The following is a 24898-nucleotide window of genomic DNA, read 5'->3' on the forward strand; positions in this document are numbered from 1 at the left end:
ATTTTTTCCCCAAGGCCAATTAATTCTTTGAAATCTTGTAAGAATGATAGGATAATAAAGTATATAGTACTAAATAGAAAGTGACATTTATATTTGACGCTTATATATATTTTTTGAAATATTTTAAATTAAATTTAAAAAATATCAAATTTATTTTTATTAACATTTCTTTTACTTAACTTTTAAATAAATTGGTGAAAAATAAATATTACTCTATGTTTTTTAAAAATAAAAATAATAAAAAATATATAAACTATATTTTATAGATTTTTTAATTAAATACTTTATAGTTTAAATCAAGAGTAACTGCATTACTTATTTCCTGAATTCCGAATCCAATTTCCAGAGGCAAAAGACAACGATTTTTCTTAACTAGGAAACAAAAGAGTACAAAGATAATAACCAAGTACGAAAAGCAGTAGTTTTCTTCAATTTTTCACATTTTTCGCGCGAAGCAGCAGTTTTTGCCCCCAGTATTACCCCGCCGGTTTATTCTTGGTTTGGAACACTAATCATAAAAATTTCTAGTAGCATATTTTTTTATTTTTTGTCTCGAGTTTAGTTAATTAGGTATAATAATCTAGAACATGATTGTACAATGAGATTATAAATTATGTTCCTTTGATTTTTCACGGACACAATTATATCATTTTGGAGGTTCATTGGAAGTGTAAGTCTATGATTTGAATGCATAAAAGTTTAATTGAAAGCTCGATGATTATTATGGTGAAAAGTCATGAACATATTACAATAATTACCCGTGGACATCAACCAAATTGTATGCATACAAAGATGATTTTTTTGGTGTGTACGTATATGTTCAGAATAAAAATCAAAGTCCATGAGCAATACGGCCAGGCGGCCAGGGATATTCTTTTTCTCAATCCACAGCATGAAAAAGTATAATTGTTTTAAGGTTGAATATAACGGTCCATAAACCCAGACTCAATTCAACAACTCTATACTTCATCACCATTTAACATCATCCTATGAAGGTAGTTAAACCACTGACCATGCATACAATGTGTAATAAGGTCCGAGCCATGTTCCTTCGGTGCCAATGACTAATCACAATGCTACTACCCATAAAAGAGTTTAGTGGACTGAACTTCAAATTCAACACTCCAAACCTAAATAATTTTGCTAAAGTCAATCAGGGACCGTGACTGGGGGCAAAGGATCGGATCTGACTGGCCCAAGATGTACAAGTTTATCAGCCCTTTACTTCAAAAGTACAGTAATATGGCTGAGTTTAGCAGTCAGTCTAATAAAACTCTCTTCATGCCTGCATTTCAGAGTCAAGCAGCCGGAACTTTCTTTCCATCTTCTATGAAGAAAATTGCAGTTTCTGGGACCTGCAGCGGAGACAGCCTTTCTATCACAACCATGTTTTGATTTCCGAGAGAAAGGAATTAATGAACTTATACAAATGAGTCGCATGCATAGCAAAAAAAAAAAAAAAAAAAAAGAGAACAAAGATTTGGTTCAACCCATGAGAAAAAAACTCCTCACTTGAAAATATAGTGGTTCAACTAGTATCTTGTCTATGCCGATTGTACTGTGTTTTTTTATGCGAAACAAGAGATCTCTCCTAGAAATTGGTTCCGTCCCTTGTTGTGTTTCCCCTTTCCGGGGCTTGTATCTTTGAAACTCTACCAGTACCAGGAACTTGTGCTAGAGTGAACTTAGACACTTAAGAATCTCAGAAAAGGGGTTTCAGAGTCAACAATTAAGCGGGGAAAAATAATTTTCATTATCAGCATCTCATCCAATAGGCAATAACAAGAAGCATGCCACCTTAGCCAATGAAATATATATCAAACATGAAAGCATCATCGCTAAGATTACAATTGGCCAAAAAAAAAAAAAAAAAATACAAAGGCCATTTATAAATAAAACAAAGGCAAAAAAAAAAAAAAGGCTTTCCTCTAAACAAGCACATTCTTCTACGTTATTCATAAGATCATACATGATTAAAAACATGAAGGAGCCCAAGCTACTAAGAGAAAAAACAGAATTGATTATCCAGCAAAAAAATGTCTTGAGCAACTGACAATACCGAGTTATATTAGTTTAATCCAATAGAAACAAGTCAATACTACTAGCTTCCAATCATAGCTTCTACTTGCCTAGCTGACAGAGGATAGACTTAGTCACCACATACAAAACAGAATCATCGGTAACTGAAATGTTCCAAAAAATGCACAATTCAATGTAAATGTCCACAGATTACCACATTCAAGAATGCACTGTCCTTGCTGTAACTTTTGTGCTCGAATCAAAACAGTCACTCGTGTCTCTTATACAAATAAATATGTGAATTTAATAACACAGATTATCATACTGAGACATGAGAACACTTTTTTTCTTCCTTTTACTTCTCTTTCATTGATTGCAGGAATTGCGTGCTAAATCAAAATATAATATCATTAGAAAACTAAGAGTCAAAGTGTCTTACATCAGTCCATGTTTCTGTAATGAACTCCACTATGTCGTAGGATATATCTCCTTGGACATCAATTTGCTCTTTCTCCGTTGGTCCCTGAAAACAATCCATGCAAAATATTGTAAGATATCATACACAGATACTAAACAAGTAATTAAATAGACACCAACTAAAAGCTAACGAACCTTGACAACAGATGCTCCTGTCGCAAACTTTTTCCCAAGTTTCTTTGAAGCTTCACTGAGCTTGACACCTGAAATGTGATAAACAGACAGAGGTACTAATAAGAATGTAATCAGCAAAACAAGAGCCTATGGCAATAAAACAAAAGGGCTATCTATAGCTCACCAAAAAGGTCAAGGCCTTTCACTGTGGTAATACATTTTCGTTTATTGCGAATGACTTCTCAATGACAACCTCCTGCTTCTCCTGGGGAAAAAAAAGTGCCACTCTCATGAAATGATTGGAATCATTACTTGGTGCCAAAAGCCAGTTAAGTCCTATTAGATAGAGTGAAGGAATGCCGTGGAGTACCTTTTTCTTTATCTTACCACCAGGAAGACGCTTGACTTCTTCTTGCTTAGGTGCTGAAACATTGAAAAGATGCTGTGAGCGACTATTTGAAACATTATCATCATAACCAACATGCAAGCAGTAGGAAAGCAACACTTCACATTATTACAGAATTAAATTGCCAAGAAATATTTGGCTCAACTAAATAAGCATGATGGATGTCTAATTAAACATCCAAATTCATGGAATTATGGGGAAAACACTGACAGGTTACATCAGCTGTACAGAATCTTCAATGTTCTCATAAAGGAAAAATTAATTTACAATAAGAAAATTAAGAGTTCAATCTTTTGTGCAATTACATTATTTCATTCAACATTAGAACGGGAATAACTCAAGTTACTCAAATGCACACAAAAATAAATATTTTCTCAATTACCTAGAAAATATTCAACCCTAGTCAGCATCAATTGAGAAGTATAATATTTTAAAGACATGTAGTTCTCCAGAGGAAAGTAAGCATTGTCCAATCAAGTAGTACCCTATCAAAGTTAAAAACAAAGCACAGAAATAATATCATAGACTATTAGTTGCGAAGTTCATTCACTATTTTTTTTCCTTGGCTTCTGAGCTGCCAATTCCTTCATTGCAACTTTGTTTAGTTTCTCACGTTACATAGCATCATGAACATTGAAGCTGAGGTATCTTTTTCGTTCTTTCTTAGTGATTTGAGAAATTTCAAACTTTACTTGGTCGATGGAACATAACATATATAAAATGACCACTTGTATTGTGAATCAGTGAAAATTAAGCTACTTCTCCAAAGAGAAATGATCTGCACTGAGGCACTTTTCATAGTTGGGGAACATGACATTAACTCAATTGGAATGTTCAGATGCAACAGCATCCATGCTGTCCCTTGTAAAAGTAAAATATCATAATGCATTCCAGCCAACAAGGTAACTCAATGGTAATGACAATAATGCGCAGGGAGCAGCCTGAGCCAAACTAATGGAAACATTACAGCTTACGAGATAAAAGAAATATTAATGGCGAAAATTTAACTAGACGAACAAAAATGCACTCAGAAATGTAATTAAGCTTCATTACAAGCGATAAAGGCTATAATCTTGTTCTAGGTTAAATATAAAATGAAATTAACAACGAATGCCGCAAAAGGCAAAGTACTTGAATTTGCTTATTTTTGAGAGAATCACCAACAAAGAAACGTGCATCTCAAAGTACGAAAGACCAAGTATACATTACATTAGCGGCTCATATGACTGACCCTTAAAGGGGGTAATAATTAACAAAAAGGGGTTCATGAAAGTTCTGGAGAAAAAAAGATTTAGAGTTAGTATAGCTTCAATTAACTACTAGTTTGAGTGACCAAATTGAAGAGGGAGGAAAAAAACGATAAAGCAAGGAAAAACACAGAGAAAGCCGACCTGAGGTAGCAGCTCCATCACTAGCCCCTGACGATATTCCGCTATTTTGCAATTGGTCGGCCACTTTATCAGCTTCCTTATTGCTCGCCTCTGCGCACAAGATAATCCAATTTCATATGATGATATTCAAGGGATTAAAATACATTTTAAGCAGTGCAACAGCGAGAAGAAACCAGCATCGAAGAATGAAAGAGACCTTTAAGGAGATCGGGGTATAATTGAGGGGCGTTCTGGATCAACCAGGGCTTGCATTTCTCGAAATCGGGTCCGAATTCGCAGTACTCAGCGGGCAAACTGCAGACAGGGCAGTATAGCACCCGAACCGGTTGAGGTTTCTCCGCCATCGCACCACAAAGAACTGCTCTCTTTCTCTCTGCGTCTCACAGAGCGGTTGAGAAAAACGGAGACGGAAACGGTGCGTTTAGAAAACGCAGCCCCTTCGGGGAAAAAATAAAAAATAAAAAAAAGATCTTCGAACGTGTTCCCTTCTTTTCAGAATCGTTCGCCGGTCGCCAGTCGGCATCTCAGACACCTGGCTCGCTGGGAGCGCGATGCCCAATTCCGTAATAGCGACGTCGTTTCATTGCTTCCTCCCCGGCCCCAACAGGCAACAGCCCAGCCCATAACGGAGAAATTAAGCCATTGACAACTACCAAAAAATGTCAATGCAGAACAATGCACGCACACGCATGACACACCACTGCACACATGTGTGCACACACACAGCAAATATCACGCGCAATTGTGAAAATATAATTTTTGGTTTATTTGAGTCCCTTCAGTTTTTTATTTTTAAAACCTATTTTGTAAGCTACATTTTAAAAATTATTTACATTCAAAAAATTATTTTAAAAATAAAATAAAAGAAATTTTTGTCTTATATTGTTCAATTTAAAATAATTTTAGAATTAAAATTGTAAAAATTGGCCATGATGATAGTGATCGACGGCCAGCTAAGTAGCAAATATAGTCTTTTTGTTAAAAAAATGGACAACTCTAAAATGTTTCCGTTTTTTTGGAAACTAAAAATTGGAAGTAATTTTTAAAATTATTTAAATACAAAATACTTAGTGAAACAAAAAAATTATTCTTTAAATGAAAATAATTAAAAAATGGAAATCAAATAGACCGTTCCTAATATATTTTAATTTTAACTATCGATTCAATTCTTATATTGTGATTAATGATTTATAATAAATCAGTCAGTGTAGTTTATTAAATTAAAAATATATAACAAATAAAAAAAATTCCAATCACTCAAACAGTTTGTGTCTGATAAGAGCACGGGCTTGAGCCTAATCGAAATATAACAAATCAGTCAGTGTAGTTTATTTAATCAAGGTGTTGTGTCCAGAAGGGAGTATGGTTTCAGGGGGAAAAAAATTGTGGTCAAGGGCAACAAAAGAAGAATAGAAAATGGGAAAGGTTGGGGCCAGAGCAGGAACCTGGGCCACGGCTTCGTCCATGTTTTGAAGTGGCCCCAAAATAAACTTAGAACTTTGCGTTAACATGCGTGTGTGAATTATAAATAACCAACAATAATGAGATCTAGTGCAAATATGCTTGGGAGAACCAACCTCTAAGCCCACAACGCTTGGATTTGAACGTTGAGGCTGTCAGCCTTGGATACTGAATGATTATACAAAAAAAAAAAAAAATAATTAAATCCAGTGGAATATGCTAATCTCTGATAAAATTATATTAGTTATCTATATTTAGTGCATGACATGATTGCCTCTAACAAGAAGATGCCTGTAGAAATTAAAAAACTCATGCACTGTATAACTAGCAGTCTCATTTGTCTATTATAAGATTTAAACAGTGAGAAATTCTTTAATAGATCGGGTGCATTATATCATTTGTGATTTGTCTAATTAGAATTCTTTGAAGTCATTTGAATAAAATATTGGCTAAAGTATACATTTAATTTTTTAACTTTATAAAATATCTTTTTAGTACTTTAATCCTAATACTATTAGTTTTATCCCAACAAATTTTTATTAACAAAACATATTTAAATGTTGACATATTAATTTTAATTTTTTTAAAATAACAATAATTAATACAAAAAATAATCATTTGAAGTTAAAGATGTTAGGGTTAAAGGACTAAAAGATACATTACAAAATTAAAGGATTAAATTAAAGCATTAAATAAAGTTAAAGGATTAAAAGTATACTTTAGTCTAAAATTTTATGTGATATTATTTAAATTAATTTTATTCTTATAACAAAATTCATATTTAATTTCTTACATTCTCTCTCTACTATCATTAATGTCAAAATCAATTTATACTTAATATCATATGAATGTTATGGTTTTATTGGTAGATCACAAATGATATGGTGCATTTGGTTGACTTAAGAATTTCTCTTCAAATAATGTGCCTTTTGTTCATATCGCATGGACAAACTTTTTTTATTTAAAGTCCAAAATAAAATTAATAGTATATTCATTTATTAAATTTCTATAATGCATGAGAGATTTACTATCTATTTTTTTATCTGTTATATACAGATCCAGCTATTTCTTTGAAAATATGGCTTAATTTATAGGAGTTTTTATATTATATACTCATACGTATCGATAAAATATTGTTTAATCTCGCGAAATTATTTGTATAAACCTCACGGCGGTTATCTATATAACTCATAAAACGAAGAATATTAGTTGTATTCATTTCATCATAATTAACTGAATATTAGTTGTATTTATTTCATCATAATTAACTAAAATTAAAGTATATATTTAATCCTTTAACTTTGCATAAGGTTTCATTTTAGTGCCTTAACTGTATAAAGTATTTGTTTAGTCATTTAATTCTAACATTATTAATTTTATCCTAATAATTTTTTATATTAAACTTTCAAATATTAACAAAATATTATCAAATGTTGATATATTAAGTTTAATTTTTTTAAAAATAATAATGATTGATACAAAAAATAATCATTTGAAACTAGTGATGTTAGGGTTAAAAGATTAAAAAAATATTTTACAAAACTAAATAACCAAATTGAAACCTTATATAAAATTAAAGAACAAAAAAAATATACTTTAGCCATTAACTAATCAAGTCTTATGATATATGTTTCATTTGATAATATGATCACTCATATTTTTCAATCTGCAAGCAACTTCTCTGTAGTTGTGATGCATTAGTGTCTTTGTTGGGAGTTAGAACGCCTGTATCACACATTTTGACCTGAAATAACTTCAATTTTTTAGGTTCTTTTATGAGCATGAAACATGATTATTTGGACTGAATGAATAAGTCATAAACCATAATTCTAAATGGATTTGTTTGGTTATTAGCTGCACATAATTCATAAGTTGACCTTTTGTATATACATATATTCATTGCACATCTCCTCTCTTTTAAACTTTGTCAATTTTAAGCTCCTCATGTCTGTCAGAATTAAATACCTAATAATCAAGTTAAAGGCTCGTAATTAATAATTAATATCGTCATTAACCAATCTCAGGGATCTCGTTGACATAAATTCATTATTCCCACAAACTGAGATGATTGACTTTATAAAAATAAAATATATGATCGTAAATTAAGGTTTCGGTTTCAAGAAATGATTAGAGGCTGATTAATATATATATATATATATAATAGTTGGTCAAAGCCTCAAAGGCGCAATTTTCAATAGTGATAGTCCGAGTTTGAAGATTATTGATACGTTAAATCCCAGAAAATATGTTGAGCATACTCACTTGTAGCAAAGTACGTACAGGCGTACTGCTTCAAAGTCTTTCTTGCAACGAGTGCAACTTAATTATGTAATAAACTAATAATAAATCTCAAAATGTCGGTCAGTGGTATATTGCTTAAGAGATTTCAAGCCAAGCATGCACCAGAAGGGATAACTCAAATTGTGATTAAATAGTTAACAATATCACCTCCTCAAATCTTCATCTCTAATCATTTCTTCGTCAAAATGCTCCATTTGCTCCCAAGTTCAAGACATGTTCTGCTGTAAAATCGTTTTTCATACATATAAATTACAAGTTGGATACCGAATGCATTAATATATTCGATTAGGATCCAGATAGGAAAGAAATAAAGGGAAATAAATAAATTCTATCAAAATTGATAAATAAGATAAATAAGTACCACAAAATGTGGTAATTACTTTGAAATCATTGGGAACTTGTCAAACATTTTTTTTGTGAAATTACATTTCTAGCCTTAAGCAAAATAATAAAAAGTATATGCGTTGATACAAAAACTAAAGTTATTAATAATGAAAGTAAAATTGTTAATATAGGAACTATGGTTGACAAATACTTTTTCTATGTTAACATCTTCATCTTACTAATTAATTATTTTAGTTTAAATAATAACAACACGATTAATCATAACTTTATTTTAGTTATGCAATGACAACTACACTTTCAAATATTAAAAGATTTCTCTCATTATTAACAATTTTAGTTTTTGTTTGAACAGCTACACTTTCTATTATTTGAAAGGGATTAGAAACACAATGTTACGACAAAACTTTATGATAGATAAGTTTTAAGGACTTTAGAATACTTATCCTGAACAGTGTTATTTTGTCATTTTTCTCAAAAAAAAAATGACTGCAAAAAAAAAATTAAATGACTGAAATCTCTTTACCTTAATCATGCATATATTCGTAGAGCAAGACTTTGCAATTTGCTCCTCAAGAATGCGTGCATTTAATGTAATGAAAATTTGAATGGGTTATATTATCTAACACAAACTAAATTAAATCTCTTGTCTACAGCAATTAAATATATGAAAAAAATATTGATAAGAAAAGATGAAGAGGATAAGGATAAAGTGTGTGCGATTTTATTATAAAAACACACGGCAAGTTAATTAACTAGCGACTTTATTAGTAGATTTAATTTAATTTGCAAAACAAAAGAAAAATAAACAAATTGCACATGTTTTTGAAGATAAATTACATCTTTCATGTTCTACCAAAAAAAAAAATTACATCTTTCATGATTACTAATTATAGTACATTTCCACTCTGGACACAGAAACGAATGAATAACATCCATACTATGTTTGTCATATATAATTATACACATTTACGCATTCAAAAATAGAAAAATATCAAAAGAAGTGTAAAACTATGCATGAGAGCAACATTGTGCCCAGTTAATTTCACCAAAAAAAGTTTGTTTTTAATTCATTTATTTTGAGTTATATATATATGTACCAATATTAATCGAGTTACTATCAACATAACTGATAATTCTGGGAATTCTATCAAAAATGCAGTGCACTGTAGTGTTTAGTTTATTGTATATTTTATCGAGGATGATGAGAAGGATATAAAATTGATTTGGCGCACAAGTTCAGTGAATATTTAATAATCACAAACACGTTTACCAAAGGCTAAGTATACGTGATGAAGTGTAAAGAAAAGGTCGGCTTCACGTTAGACTGGAAGCTGGCTGGACAAAACCATTTCTCAAAGTCACTTCAATTCATTGCAAGTCAATTAATTAATAAACTTAATGAAACAATATATGTACTCCAAGTCCCTAATGGATAATTATTGTAAAAAATTGTAAAACCATGGGCTCATAGAAAATATCTAGGGAAAGAAAGGATCGAATTAAGAAGGGATTAGATGGGTTAAATGAAAATTTCACTTTTAAATTATAAATCTAGGAACATCTAGGATCATAAATTCATTTTTATTGCAATATTCTCTTTCAATTTTTAAAAATGATGCAATGTTGTCCGACCTATAACAAAAGTTATTTTTAATTGTTAATTGACTAAAAAATAATATAAAAAATTAGTGAAAATGGCTTGAAAAATTATAGAAAAAAATCCAAAATTACAAACAATAACCCAAAAAATTATAGGAAAGAACTAACAAAATTTTTTTTATCTTTTTTTATAATTTTGTGGTCAATTAACTATCAAAGTTAACATTTATTAGTAGTTGGTGTAATGTTGTACTATTTTTAAAAAACTGAAGGGAATTATTATATTAAAAATGAGTTTAGAACCCCAAATACTTTTGGACTTGTAGTTTAGAGATAAATTTTCCATTTAACCCTATTTTAATGATCACTCTTTCTTGCATTTACCTAAGATAAATAGATAACTATATTAATTTTGATTAAATTTCATTGACCTTTGAAATTTCAGAGATGTTATTCCCTTTGTTTTTAAATTAAATACTTTAATCCAATTTTAAATCTTGCAAAGGGTATTTTGTTAAAAATTCTAAAATGTTTTCAATTAATTATTCTAACAAATTATTTCTTGCTGAAACATTTTTATTAAAAGAAGAACTTATTTTGTGTTTGATGTGATCATACAAATGTTTTTTATTTAAATGTGCTTCTCAAGATAATAAAAAGACACTCGAAGTGGCTTCTTAAAAACATAAGAATCATCCAATCTTTTTACTTGTAAGAATCTGATTAGATTTCGAGAGCCAAAAATTGTATAAGAGTAAGCCACAATACATACTATTTCTGAAAATAAATTACATAATTTTTATGAGATTATAGAAGTTTTGTTATTTTCAAGATATACACAGTTTTTCCCCAAAATTAAAAAGGTAAATTTATTTTTTTGAAATATTATTAAAATTTTTCAGACATTAATATTATTTTCAAAACTTGCACAAAGTTCTTCTACAGACAGCGGAGAAAATTCTATAGACAATTTTTCTATTTTATTAAAATTGTATTGACTTCCTTTATTTTTTTCAAGAGAAGTTTGCGTGTATTTTAAAATAGAAAGACATTATAGATATAGATATATGCATTTCACGCTTTATTTTCATGAGGAATTCGGGTTAGACTGAAAATAAAAGAAAGGTTTTTGGAGTTTTTGAAAATGAAAAATAAGTCTATAGAATTTGATAAAATTTAACAGAATTTTGTATCACATTATCTTAATAAAGTTAAAAAATGTAATATGATATTATTTTATTGAAAGAAATATTTTTTTTTCTTTCTACACACTTTTTTCCATCATCGTATTCAATTTTGTATTAATGGTAGGATTTTTCCACGTTTCTGTATTACTCAAAGAGACAAAAGATAAATGACCTAGAGATAGCAAGATTCTAAACTGAAATCTCTTGCAAAATAGTTATTTAAAATTCATCTTTGGACATAAACATTACTCCCTCCATTAAAAAATGTAAAGCATTTTTAACCGAATCTCAACTTTAATAAAGTAGTTATTTACTTTCAAACTAACTCTATTTTTTTATATTTATTTCTATTAAATATCGTATAATCAATATAAAGTCATTTATTAATAAGGCCACTTAAAAAAAGGCAATGATTACACATTGAAAGATTAAAAATATCTTATATTTTTAAATATTTAACTTATTAAAAAATACCTTATATTTTTTATGGATGGAGTACTTTTTATGGCTAGACACCTGCTACTTTGGAGAAATTAAATCGACAAGATATGAGAAAGAATAATGTATAAAACCAAAGTATATACAGAGAGCATGTCTGAATCATAATTGAAATTATTAATTTAATATTTAATTTATATTCTAATATGTTTATATATATTACAAAAACCTTCCCTCTACAACAGTTAATTTTATATACAATTATGATTTTATTCAAAATATGAGGATACAGCAAACTCTGATGAAATTAAACTCTAACAAGAGATTCTGGACTTTTGCTTGATATAACAATAAAGACAATTGATGTATTCCTCACAACATCTGGTTCTATTTGTTATATATGGGATATGATTTTTATTTTATTTTAATGTATTTGTATAATTATACTGTCACAAGTGCTATATATAAGTCACACTTTAGATGAAATTAACAATTATTTTTATAAATCACTTTGAATAAAAAGCACAAACTATTTTACTTTTTTGTTGGTAAAAACTATTTTACCTTTTTTAATTTGACCACTGGACTATTTTTAATAATTTAATTATTAAATTACTTAATATTTTAAATAATCATTTAATGAAATTTGATTTTCATATCCATTATTAATTAGGAGCATGTTTGATTACCTGCTTTTATTCTGAAAAATAAAAAACTCAATGGTTATTTTGAAAATCTAAATAATCAGAATTTTTTTATGTTTTATTACTTTTTGTTCTGCAAAACTAGAGAAAGATAGAAAATATCAAGTTTTCGTTATTGATAATTATATTAATAATTTTTACCCTTTATTTTACCATTTTGGATATGTTTTTCAGAATAATGATTCAGCCAGAATTTTTTTATTTTTTTCCTAAATGTTTTCTACAAAACCATTTTACAGAATTCTTTTAAGAATATACAAATAGAAAATAGAATCAAACAATGCCATCACTATAACATAACATGCGTTTTGGAGAGTACAAGGCCATCGATTTTAAATTTAGTGGATGATTAATTTAACTGGTAAGATAATGTTTATAGCAAACAAGGCTGCTAATATGATCAGTTACAATATTTTTTGACCTATCAATTACAATATTTGAAAAATTCGAAATTACCGTAATTGGAATTAAATATTACTCCGGATGATTGCGAACTCTCTAACAAGATCTATAAAATAGACTCTATATATTGATTAATATGCTTGAGTCGTCTTCGCCAAAGGAAGAAAAATCTCATGTCTTTTCTCTGCGGATTCGATCGTTTGAAATATTCGACACTATCGATCATCTTGGTCAAGAAAAATCTGAGAAACATGATCCGATAAAAATACACGAATTGATTGAAAATCGATACATGGTAATTATTATCATTATCTGGCTAGATATTCTTGAGAAATATGGCCCCCCTTATAAGAATTGCTTTTACGGGGCGAGAATGTTGTGGGAGAAAAGAAATTTCGATGGCTACAAAATCTCAATAGTATGTCAAACGTCCCATCTTACAAAATTAAATACTTGTTGACTTTGACGAATTATATTGCTTGTGTATATATAATATAATATAATTATGCCAGTCAGCAGTTAATTTAAAATGAAATCATTAAGTTTGACTATAATTCTTTATTTCCTTTTTTTCCCGTCCATTGAGTAAGTAATTTTAGAATGATCATCAAGAAAGATATGGCCATTTCCCACTTTTATTTACCAGAAAAAGGAACAAGCAAATCTTGGTTTTATTTCAATATATGCGTGCATCTGAAAAAGGAACATTCATTCACAGTGCAAGGCGTGAATCGTAAGTTTTATTTTTGTTTTGCTTGTAAGCTTCAAGATTTCAAGTATTAGCTAGATTTGATTTAGACTAATCCAATTATCGGTTGTGGACACTTTTTTCAAAGCACATGCCTCCTATCAATAACTTAATTGCTGTTGTATTTTTAATGTTTGGATTCGTGATCTTTGATTAAGAAAGATTAATCACTTTACCAGTCAATTCAAACCTATTTACCGTAAATCATTTGTTCACAACAAATCAAACCCACAAAAAGCCTTCCCACTAGACGACGTCGTTTCACTCCCCCAGTCCGCTCCAGCTCTTCCTAATTCCTATATATACACAACAGAATACCACACACACTTCGCCCCATTAACTCTCTTCAAACAGATCAACCAAAAATAAAAACTAGTCTGCGAATCAAATATATATATATATGGGGAAGCCTTTCTTGGTGGTGCTATGGCTGACCAGCATCCTAGTAGTCTCCGAGGGACAAGATGAGACACTACTGTCGGTGTTCCAAGGACCAACAGAGGTAACCATAAGGCTGAGTCGTGACCCCGTGTCTCTGTCAGAGGGCTCCGCAGATTACGGCCACATGGTTCACAAGAGCCCCGTGGCGATCATGAACCCGGTGGCCACGAGTGACATATCGGTGCTCATAAAATTCTCAAACTCGTTGACCGTTCCGTTCAAAGTGGCGGCGAGAGGGGAGGCTCACTCGGTGAGCGGGCAAGCCATGACAGATGGTGGGGTTGTGGTGAACATGAGCAATTTCAGAGACGTTAATAATGGCGGTGGGGTGCTTGTGACGTCGGAGAGTACGGCGGCGATCGGCGATTACGTGGACGTTGGTGGTGGGCAGAGGTGGATCGATGTTCTGCGTGACACGCTCAAACGTGGGCTCTCACCTCGTTCTTGGACGGATTACTTGTATTTGACTGTCGGTGGTACACTGTCTAATGCTGGGATTAGTGGCCAAACCTTCAGGTTTGGTCCTCAGATTCAAAATGTTTACGAGCTCGATGTTGTTACAGGTATGAATCACTGTTCACTTCGTTCCCCCCCCCCCTCAAATGAATCTCAAATTTTTCGTTTACGTTTGAAGAAAGTATGTTTTCCCCCCATATGCTATCTATGGTATATGTTTGTCTAATGTATTAACAACTCTACAGTCTACATAGATTAAAGAATGCAGTTCAGACTAGTCAATAATGCTTTTAAAATTTCAAAGTCATCAAAGACTATATTCCTTTTGGCCCTATTTATATAGAAAAAGATTTTTTCAATCTCATTCATAAAGCTGATTTTTTAACACAAGTTTTACTTTTTCTTTTATTAAATGTTAACGAGAGAAAATATATTATTAAAATATGTACAATCTAATAGCGGTAAAATTAAAAACGTATTAAATTTTAAAGATAGTTAATAAATTTTAAGATTTTTTTTGTGATGAAATATGTAAAAAATAATTTATAGAGATAGTTAATAAGTTTTAAAATTTTTTTGTGATGAAATATGTAAAAAATAATTTATAAATAGGATAAAAGGTTATTAAATTTTGAAGACTTTTAAAATAAGGAAGGCATTTTCAAGGATACGAAACGGCAATACTGAAAAAAGACAGCTAAAGAACACAAAACTTTTTATAAGTTAATTTGTTTAAAGGTCAAGGAGAGAATTTGTCATAATCAATAAGGATATATGTCATTGGATTTAGTTGCATGCAATAGAATTCCGTTCACCATCTATTAATTTTAATTATTTGATTACGTAATTAAACTTTATTAGTCACACCATATGTTTGTAGCATATTTTAAAGGGTTAATAAGCACCTGAATCATAAACTATTATTTAAAAAATATCATGAACTTTAAACTTTTAAAATGAATAAAAATTCTAGTTTAGGATTCATGATATTTATTTTAAAAATTTAGAGTCTAGAATGTTATTTAAGTAATAGTTTAAAATTTGTAATACTCATTAACCCTATTTTAAATATGTAAATACATGACAACAGAAATAAGCCGTTATTTCTAGAGGGGACAGGCAACAAATTAATTAGCCGGTCATATTTGATCACCTGGAAAGCCTGTGACATTTTTTTTATTTTATTTTTTACCAGCGATAGGCTGTGACATTTGGAAGTTTATGTATTTCACTAAAATAATATTTGTTCTAATTTTTTGACCAAGTGTTCAGTCTTCTATACAAAATGGATTCAAATTTCATAACTTTGTAATCAAATAATGTTAATAATATATATTGTGAAAAAAAGGATATGATAAAATTATTGTGAAAGGTATGTTAAACTACTTTCTTTTCGTTATATTTTTTAACCCTTTTCCTTAATTTATAAATCATCACTATTTTTATTTTCATATAAAACATTACAATTAATTACTAATTTTTCTTTTTTATATAAAAATTCATCTATTTGTGTGTGTTTTCTTTTATTTTCTTTTAAGTATATATCACCCTTAATTTCCCTCTCATATTTTAATATGATATAAAATCATAACTTTAAGTTTCTTCTACCTTTGAAATTGTATGAAAATATTAAATATCTTTTACTTTATTGAATTTTTCTTAAAATTAAAAATGATGCACGTTAATAAAACACATCCTTGTTAAAATTTTCTTGAATATTTAGTTTAATAAAATTATGTAATGAATTTTTTTTTGACAAAATCAGATCAATCAATCAGTTTTTTTGGCTATATATTTGGCTGAGACCATACGACCAAAACAAAAGTGTTGAACTGTGGTTTTTGTTCATTCCAATTATTGTTATCCTATTGTTTCGATGTGTTTGGTCGGTTTGAAAAAAATATCATAAAAGAAGCATAACAAAGACCCAAAATAAATAAAACACATATACATGTAACTGTCACGTGACTTCACCGGATATTGATCCAGATTACATGTAAATGACTGAATGGAGACACATCATCACTAGATTGCGACAGCAAATATATTCATTGGTTCTGCCTAAAAAATCAGCCACATCATCAAATGTCACACTTGGCGTTTGGCACTATATATTCAATACACGAAGAGGAAGTGTGCTTTAATTCCCTTGATAATAATCCTATTGACCAATCTCTCTTAACAGATGTCAACAATATTCTGAGATAATTTAGTATTATGAAGAATATTGTTTATTAATGAAAAAAAGATGGACTAATTATTTATTAATCAAAACCTAAAGTCAACTCTTCTCCTGGTTTGAGGATTACCTTGCCATTTGTTTGTGTGGCAACATATTACTGAAACCTGGAGCAATTCAGCTGATTGAGCGGGTAAATTATTGAACCAGTATGTTGACTGCTTTAATGAACAGCTTTTCTATCTTAATTAGTTTAATCAAGATTCAGTTATGATTATTAACCCTTAAATTAGTGTATACCTGACTGGTTAATGATGAGTCTGGTTTTCAATATCTTAGTTACTTGCATGAAGGTCAGTCAATTCATTTTTATTTGTGCGGTCCATTACCTTATAGCACATTATAATTATTGAGACAGATATTCTTTTGTATTCTTTTTTTATTCGACGTGATTGGTAGTCCTTGTTTAATACTGGTTTGATTAGCATTTTAATACTTATATATATAATCTTTTTTAATCAAAACCCACGTTACAATTCAAAGTGATGAAACTTAAAATACAAGAATTTAACAGTATACTTGCGCGGGATTATTTGCAGGGAAAGGAGAAGAAGTGACATGTTCTCCTGAAATTAACTCGGACCTTTTCTACGCTGTTCTTGGAGGTTTAGGCCAATTTGGGATCATTACCAGAGCCAGAATTGCTCTAGGGTCGGCACCATCCAGGGCAAGTAGATATGTGTAGATATATAGATATATGTGTGCGTGTGTGTGTGTGTGTGTATCTTGTTATATAATAGATGCAAACATATAATAATATAGTAAATTATTTGTTTGATTGATTGCAGGTGAAGTGGCTGCGATTGCTTTACAATGACTTCTCTGTACTAACTTCAGATCAAGAAAGACTAATCTCGATGAACGAAAGCGTGCAAACCAACATCCCTAATTACTTAGAAGGATCGCTTCTGCACAATGAATCATCCTTGGATCTTTCCTTCTATCCACAGACTGATCGTCCAAGAATCACTTCCCTCATCAACCAAAACGGCATCGTCTACATCTTAGAGCTTGCCAAGTATTACACCAACGATTCTCAGACAACCGTCGACAAGGTACGTACGCACGTTAGATAATTAATGATGTTGAGAAATCTCTGTGCTGGGACTTGACTTGTGTTCTTGAACTGGAAACAGGAAGTGGAGGAGCTGATAAGTCGGTTAAAGTTTGTGCCTACGTTTGTGTTCGAGAAGGATGTGTCATACGAAGAGTTTCTGGACCGGGTTCGCAGTGATGAGCTTGTTCTTAGGCCTCAAGGACTCTGGGATCTTCCTCATCCATGGCTCAACATATTCGTTCCAAAATCTCGAATCTTGGATTTCGGTGAAGGCGTCTTCAATGGCATTCTTCTCAACCAAAACCTTTCTGCAGGAGTCGTCCTCTTCTATCCCATGAGTCGAAACAAGTAAATAACATATATAATTAGGATTTAAATGGCAAATTTGCCCAGAGCATCTAGACCTGAACTCATATGTTTTTTTTTGTGCAATGTTTCAATTTTGCAATATTGCAATATTACAATGTTATACATTTTTAAAATGTGAAATGGAAATATTGCATTACAAATAAGTTTAGGTCTAACTTACACTATAATTTGAGAGCAAATTTGCCTTGTTATCCTGTATAATTATCACTTTGCTTGATTGATGAGATCAAATATATATGTTGACTTGATGGATGAATGAAATATTATTTGCAGGTGGGATGATAAGATGTCTGCTATGATTCCAGACGAAGAAATTTTCTACGTTGTGAGTCTTCTGCAGACGAGCACGTATGATAAAGTGGAAGCATACCAGAAACGAAACCAGATGGTGTTGCAGTTCTGTAAGGATGCTGGTATTCAGATAAAGCAATATCTTCCGCACAACATGACGAGGAACGATTGGACCGATCACTTTGGAGTCAAATGGAAGGTTTTTCAACAGAGAAAAGCTCGATATGATCCCAATCATATTTTGTCACCTGGGCAAGGCATTTTCACTGAACAATAAATATAATTAAGCTGCGCGCGCGCGCCCCTTTCTCTTCTTGTTCATCTTAATTTGTATTTTAGTATTCGATCATACCACCAGAATTAGGTCAATTTATGTATAAATAAGTGGACGGTTTTAATTTGAAGCTAAATGTAAACAATAACGTCTATGCCATCTTTATGGTAAATATTGCAATTGCTTAAAGACTTGAGTTGCAATTTGTAACAAATGTGAATTTGTTTTTTTTTAATCATTTTTTTAATCTTCATGACTGGGATAACTAAGTCAGCCGGAATCATAATTTTAGCTATGACTAGCTAGAGTCCCACATACATACATACATACATACATACATACATATATATATATATATATATATGAGAATGTGTATATAAGAAGCTAGCCAGATATATTATTTTCTTTATTTCCGTTGTCACTAAATTTATCTAAGTAATGTTAAGAGACAGAAAAAACCTGGCAACTAATTTACGCCCACATATAAAATAATGACAATGGAATTCACCAAAAAAAAATGACAATGAAACTTTTAGTCTTTCCAGTTATCTCAATTATCAATTTGTTCTCTCAAATTTTTTTACTTTTATTGATTTGGTTCTTTATGTTTTTTTTTTAATTTTCATGAGTTCTTTAAATTTTAAAACATTAATTGACTCTCTAAATAAGATTATATGTTAAATTATATTAATGACTTGACATGTATAAGTAGCTAAATGAGAATAAACTAACCATCAAATTAACTTAATATTATCAATATAATCCCTTACACTATATCATATTCTATTATTTTTTTTAAAAAAATTTGAATCTCTTTTTTCTAACATAAATAATTATACTTATTTTTATTAATTTACACGGTTGCTATCAATATTTTTTTTAATTTATATCAGAAAATTTTAATAATGTAACCTCCTTTTTAAACAATAAGGACCAAATTGAGAATTGAAGTAAACTTAAAAAATTAAATTGATAAAAATTAAATTTGAGGGACTAAATCAACAATTGAGAGAAACTTAAGGGATTAAAAATTGTTATTATCCCAAAAAATTTGGATGAGAATTTTGTAATTGTGCTACAAATTAAATTTGTAATTACTCAAGGTGAGAAGATAATTTATCCTTTTTAAAAATATGGCACATATCTCTCACCAAATTCATGACTAATTATGAAAATGAACAATATATATATATATTCTTTGCGTGCACGTTCCCTTCTCATGCCCCAAAATTGACTCCATCAAACCTAACCAGAAAGCCCTCTTTCTTTGAAAATAGTAATAGTAATTAAATTTGTTAAAAAAAAAAAACTTGATTCAGTCAGATATCTTGTATGGGTTTGGTAATGTCATTCCTAGCCGCGTACTGATTTCATTACCTTGACTCCAAAATCAACTAACAAATATCGTATTACCATATGGTGTGTGATTAGTGGTGAAGTTAGGATCCGCTATCGTGTGTGATTATATTTCAAATGCTAGATACGATATAGTTGAACTTTTCCCACAAAATTTTAGGGATGCTTTTTAGAAATTTAGTCATAATTAAAATCTGTTGAACGAATAACTTCATTGAATTTTTGAGATATTTGACGAGGCTAACTATTGTTTCATAATGACTTTTCCTATAATGCATCCAAATATTTAGATTGTATCAAATATCACTAAAGATCACACACCATATGGTTTGAATTGAGTTACTCCTACTTAATTAACTATCATTGAAATTTGAAAAAAGTTTGCAATTCTTCCCTTCATTTATTTGTCTCCAAGTCTTTAATCTACAAATATGCGAATGGAAACAAAGTCAAGATTCAGTTAGATTTTGTATCAACATCTGATGCTTATTTCTATATTTTATATGTATGTATATTTTATCTCTTCTAAAGATCTCAGTAACGTCACATTATAAATGAAAAAAAAAATATACAGGATATACATTGTTCCAAATTCGAGTGGAATATGGACCAGCTTGACTTGTGAAACACATGGTATATTGTACAAGAAACAAAAAGATGCTCCGAAGTTTTCAAACAATCAATTAATTTGGAAACTGACTTCCTGTCATCCACTATATTTATTTCTCATTGGGATTTTATATAAGCTATAATAGCTAGAAATAGGCACCCACATAGGCTGGTCCAGACCCACTACAGTACTCATAATTTTTCTAGCCTTTCAATTTTTTGGTTCACATTTGGTCACCATGATTACTTCCACATATAATATGCGAATGCATAATGATCTAACCACTCTAATAATTTCCTTTTTCTTTTCTTTCTTCAAGTGATCTGTTTGGTTAGAAGATTAAGTTCTAGATGGCTGGGAGGGACAGTTCAGGTCCACATAGAAAAAAAGTTTCTTCAAAAAAGCCAAACATTAATGCATGCTAAAACATAATTAAACTCAGTAATTTAAAATCTACGAAAAAGAATTAGTGATGGAGTGATTTATCCCGGCAATGTCCATATAATTTGCTCCATGTTTTTCTCATTTCTGCTGCTAATGATGATCTAGATACTTTTAAAAAGCAGTACGTTGCATGTGCGATCGGTGTTCATATATATTAGCTACATTAATAATATTAATACACTGTAATGTTTAATTTTCATGAATTACTGCATTCATATGTCTCATGTATGTAGCTATAGATATCATTATTAATTAATATCTTTGATTAATTTTCTTTGTTGATAATGATGATGACATGAAAAATGTGTCTTGCACTCGTGCATGCGCAGATGATAATAAACATCTTTAGAATCTTATATATGATTGAGATTTGGATTGTCATATGCATATCCATCTTTTCTTCTTCACGTGCGAATCACAATCTTGTGGATTTGTCTCCAGAGAGACAAAATAATTACTAGAATTAGAAAAATCAGGAGCATTGTTTTCAATAGGACGTCATCTTCTTCAACTTTAACTTTAATTCCCTAGTTTCAAAAGAAAAAGGAGAGAACCACTTTATTTATTATGAACTGATGAGCAATACGGAACTAAGATTGTGTGTGTGTGTGTGTGTGTGTGATCCGTGGAGGATCATTTGTTTTCTATTTTATAAAGAATGAAATTTAATAGTATATTATATTATTTTCGTTAGTTTTATCCATCAATATAGTAAAAGATTTTTTTTGCAATATTACTTTTTTTTTAATTCCATTTTGAGTATTAATCCGTTAGTTAAAGGATGAGAGTTCTAATCGCTTACATCAGCCTGAACAATTGGTAATTTGATGACTATTTTAGTTAGCTAATACATCTTATGGTTGGTAATCCTGTGCATGCATATAAAATGCAAGATAAAAGTTGCACCATTTATAATCTTAATCATAAACAAAATAACTTTCAATATGTTATATATGTTGATTTCGATAATGATTTTGACTTCCATTTCATCATCACACTACTCTTTTATATTAGTTTCAGTCTCATAGAGTTCTTCAGTTCTGATTCTTTTGGGATCATTAGCTTTGATCAAAACGCTTTCGTCAGACAAAAGTTCAGAGCCATTTTCATACAACTGCAATAATTAATGAATATTTAACTAATTTAAACATCTAATAAGTATTAGTAGGCTGTCTCCAGGGACGGATATGCTTGTATTATGGAGGGGGCAATTGCCCCCATAAGCCCAAAAAAAAAAAACATAATGACCCTAAGTATTTTATTTGCCCCTATTTAAAATTTTCAGCTGCCCCTGCCCCCTCAAAAAAGAAAAGAAAATTTATGTAGTCCTATAAAAAAATTTCACTAATTTCCTAAAAAATTTATTTGACCAAGGTCCTATTTATGTGTTTTAAACTTAAATAGAAAGAGTTTTAAAAAGAAAGGAGCAATAATTTTAAAAATAATTTCTCTGATTGTATGTTTAAATTAAAAATTTTGTCACAAAAAAAAGTATATTATACAAAAGAATTAAATCTTATTAGCATATAAAAGTTTAGATGCATGAGACAGATCTTCAAAATAATGAATTAAGTTCTTATTCATTAAACTCACTTTTATTGATCAAAACTCAAAAGACTTAAGTTTTATTAATTAAAATGAAAAGTAGAATTCTAATAGATATAATTTTATGTTACTATAATTTTATATTTTATGTATAGTTCCTTAATAGAATTTAATTTTAATAAATTTTATATTTAATATAATTTAATAAAAATTATAATTAATTTAATGATAATATTTATATTTATATTTATCTTATGTACAAATTTTGCCCCCATAAACTAATTTTTCTGGATCCATCACTGGCTGTCTCAATTAAAAAATCTTGAAAAAATTAATCTTTTAGTCTTCCAACTTTTAATTTACTTATAACTCAGTCCCTTAACTATGACTCGGTCCCTCAACTTTTGAATCACTTACAAATTAGTCCCTTAACTTTTGTTAATTTTTTTTCATGTTAGCTTATATCACATATCAATAAGCAAGAGGAGGGTATTTTAAAATAATATATGAGTATTTTTTTTATCCCTCTTATTTGATAAGAATTTTTTTGAAAAAAAATAAAAAATAAGGATCGAGTTATAGGTGAATCAAAAGTTAAGAGACTGAGTCGCAGCGAGTTATAGTTGAGAGACGGAGTTGCAATGAGTCATAGTTGAGGAACTGAGTTACAAGTGAGTTAAAAATTGAAAAATTAAAAGATTAATTTTTCCAAAAATCTTATTAATTACTGTTTCAGTCTTTAATATAAGATGAAATTAACTATCTTCAATTCATGCTTATTGAAAAATGGTAAACCTTGACTATAATTTTAGGAATTCATACGGCAATAAATAAATAAAGGATAAAACTAAAAAAATATTAATTATTCTAATTTCGTCTTGTATTAAGGACAAGAAAGCCTTTCAAACTTTGTCTTTTATTAAGGACCAAAAAGACTAAACCCTTAATTAAAGATACTGTTCAAAAATCATATTAATTACAGCTTAAAAAATTTAAAATGTCTTATATTTTTTTAATATAATATTTCAAAGAAAAAAGTGCCAGAATAGTATGATTTATTCGTTTTTTGTTGTATTTATGTGCTAATGGATTGAACATTAAAATCCTGAAAAATTATTCGATTGTAATGCTCCTTGGATTCTAGTCATGGAGGTGGACCTCCGTCCACTTTCTGGAATTGTCCGTGAAGGTTGATAATGAAAGAAAAAGAGTTAGAAATTGGATTAAATTAAAATACGTTCATATAAAGTCCAGCAAATCTCCCATGGATATGCATTAGCTTTGTAACATTCCAAAAGGAATCGTAAAAAGATATTTGCTGCTATATGTGTCTCCAACATTCAACTTATCTTTAGAGGAGCCGTTTGGTATAACTCAGGGAACATTCATGAATCATGACATATAATTTTACATGAATGGGAAGTGCCTAACTGTAACCTAGAATATGGCATTACTTCATGTTTAATTAATTTTATATAATTTTTCAAATATCAACTGCTATATATTTGTATATGTATCTCATTATATCATCAGACTATACAGTGGATATACATTTTTTTATTGTTTTTTAAATACTTTCTTTGTTTCTATTTGTAAGAGAAACTATCATTTTTTACTTCTTTTTTTATATAAGCAAAATCATCTATTTCAATAACTATTTATTACACATTTTTTAAATTACCTTTCATAATTTATATTAACAAAAAATAATTAATACATACTTATATTGATTAATATAAGACATTTTAGTCTAGTTTATTTATCTTTAGACATGATTATTAAGGTTAACCAATTTTATTAAACTATGTGATATAATTTTTTAACCTTTTCCTTTTATATATAGAAACGGAGGGAATACATGTTAAAAATTCAAATTTTTATGCATGTTAATATGTTGATTTGTTGTATATGTCTGTTTTTATTTAATTCAGGCACTAGTGTATATAGGTGGACTAACATTCTAAATAATGTTAGCTACCATAATTAATTTGGAATTTGGAACTCATGGATGAGGAGCCTTGGACTGGAGTGGGAGGGATAGGTTGATAGTTCATATTTTCCCTCTTTCCCACGGCATCCATCCATCCTATTTACCAAGATATAAAAAAAATTAAAGTTTTAAGTAATTATTTTAAAATCGTGATAATAATTACTAATACTTAAGCATATTGTGGATAAAAGAGAGTATAGTGGAAGCCAATTTATCTCCACAAAAAGCCAAGAG

The 24898-nt window shown here is 29.8% G+C and overlaps 2 protein-coding genes across 2 annotated transcripts; one reads left to right on the forward strand and one right to left on the reverse strand.

Moving 5' to 3' along the window:
• Positions 1–893: 893 nt before the first annotated feature.
• On the reverse strand, positions 894–4843 carry LOC129308022 (translation machinery-associated protein 22-like). Its single transcript, XM_054948980.1, is given in 8 exon segments — positions 894–1355; positions 2459–2542; positions 2632–2699; positions 2795–2848; positions 2851–2875; positions 2981–3033; positions 4408–4497; positions 4604–4843. Coding segments are annotated over 8 exon segments (579 nt in total). The 5' UTR covers positions 4752–4843; the 3' UTR covers positions 894–1298.
• A 9095-nt stretch (positions 4844–13938) lies between these two features.
• On the forward strand, positions 13939–18910 carry LOC129310126 (cytokinin dehydrogenase 2-like). Its single transcript, XM_054951990.1, has 5 exons — positions 13939–14596; positions 17268–17395; positions 17517–17783; positions 17865–18133; positions 18428–18910. The coding sequence occupies exons 1-5, from the start codon at positions 13993–13995 to the stop codon at positions 18720–18722; spliced, it is 1563 nt and encodes a 520-aa protein (XP_054807965.1). The 5' UTR covers positions 13939–13992; the 3' UTR covers positions 18723–18910.
• Positions 18911–24898: the final 5988 nt, after the last annotated feature.

Source organism: Prosopis cineraria, unplaced genomic scaffold, assembly GCF_029017545.1.
Source record: "Prosopis cineraria cultivar Desert tree isolate PC_DT_omini unplaced genomic scaffold, ASM2901754v1 PC4, whole genome shotgun sequence".
Taxonomy (NCBI): Eukaryota; Viridiplantae; Streptophyta; class Magnoliopsida; order Fabales; family Fabaceae; genus Prosopis; species Prosopis cineraria.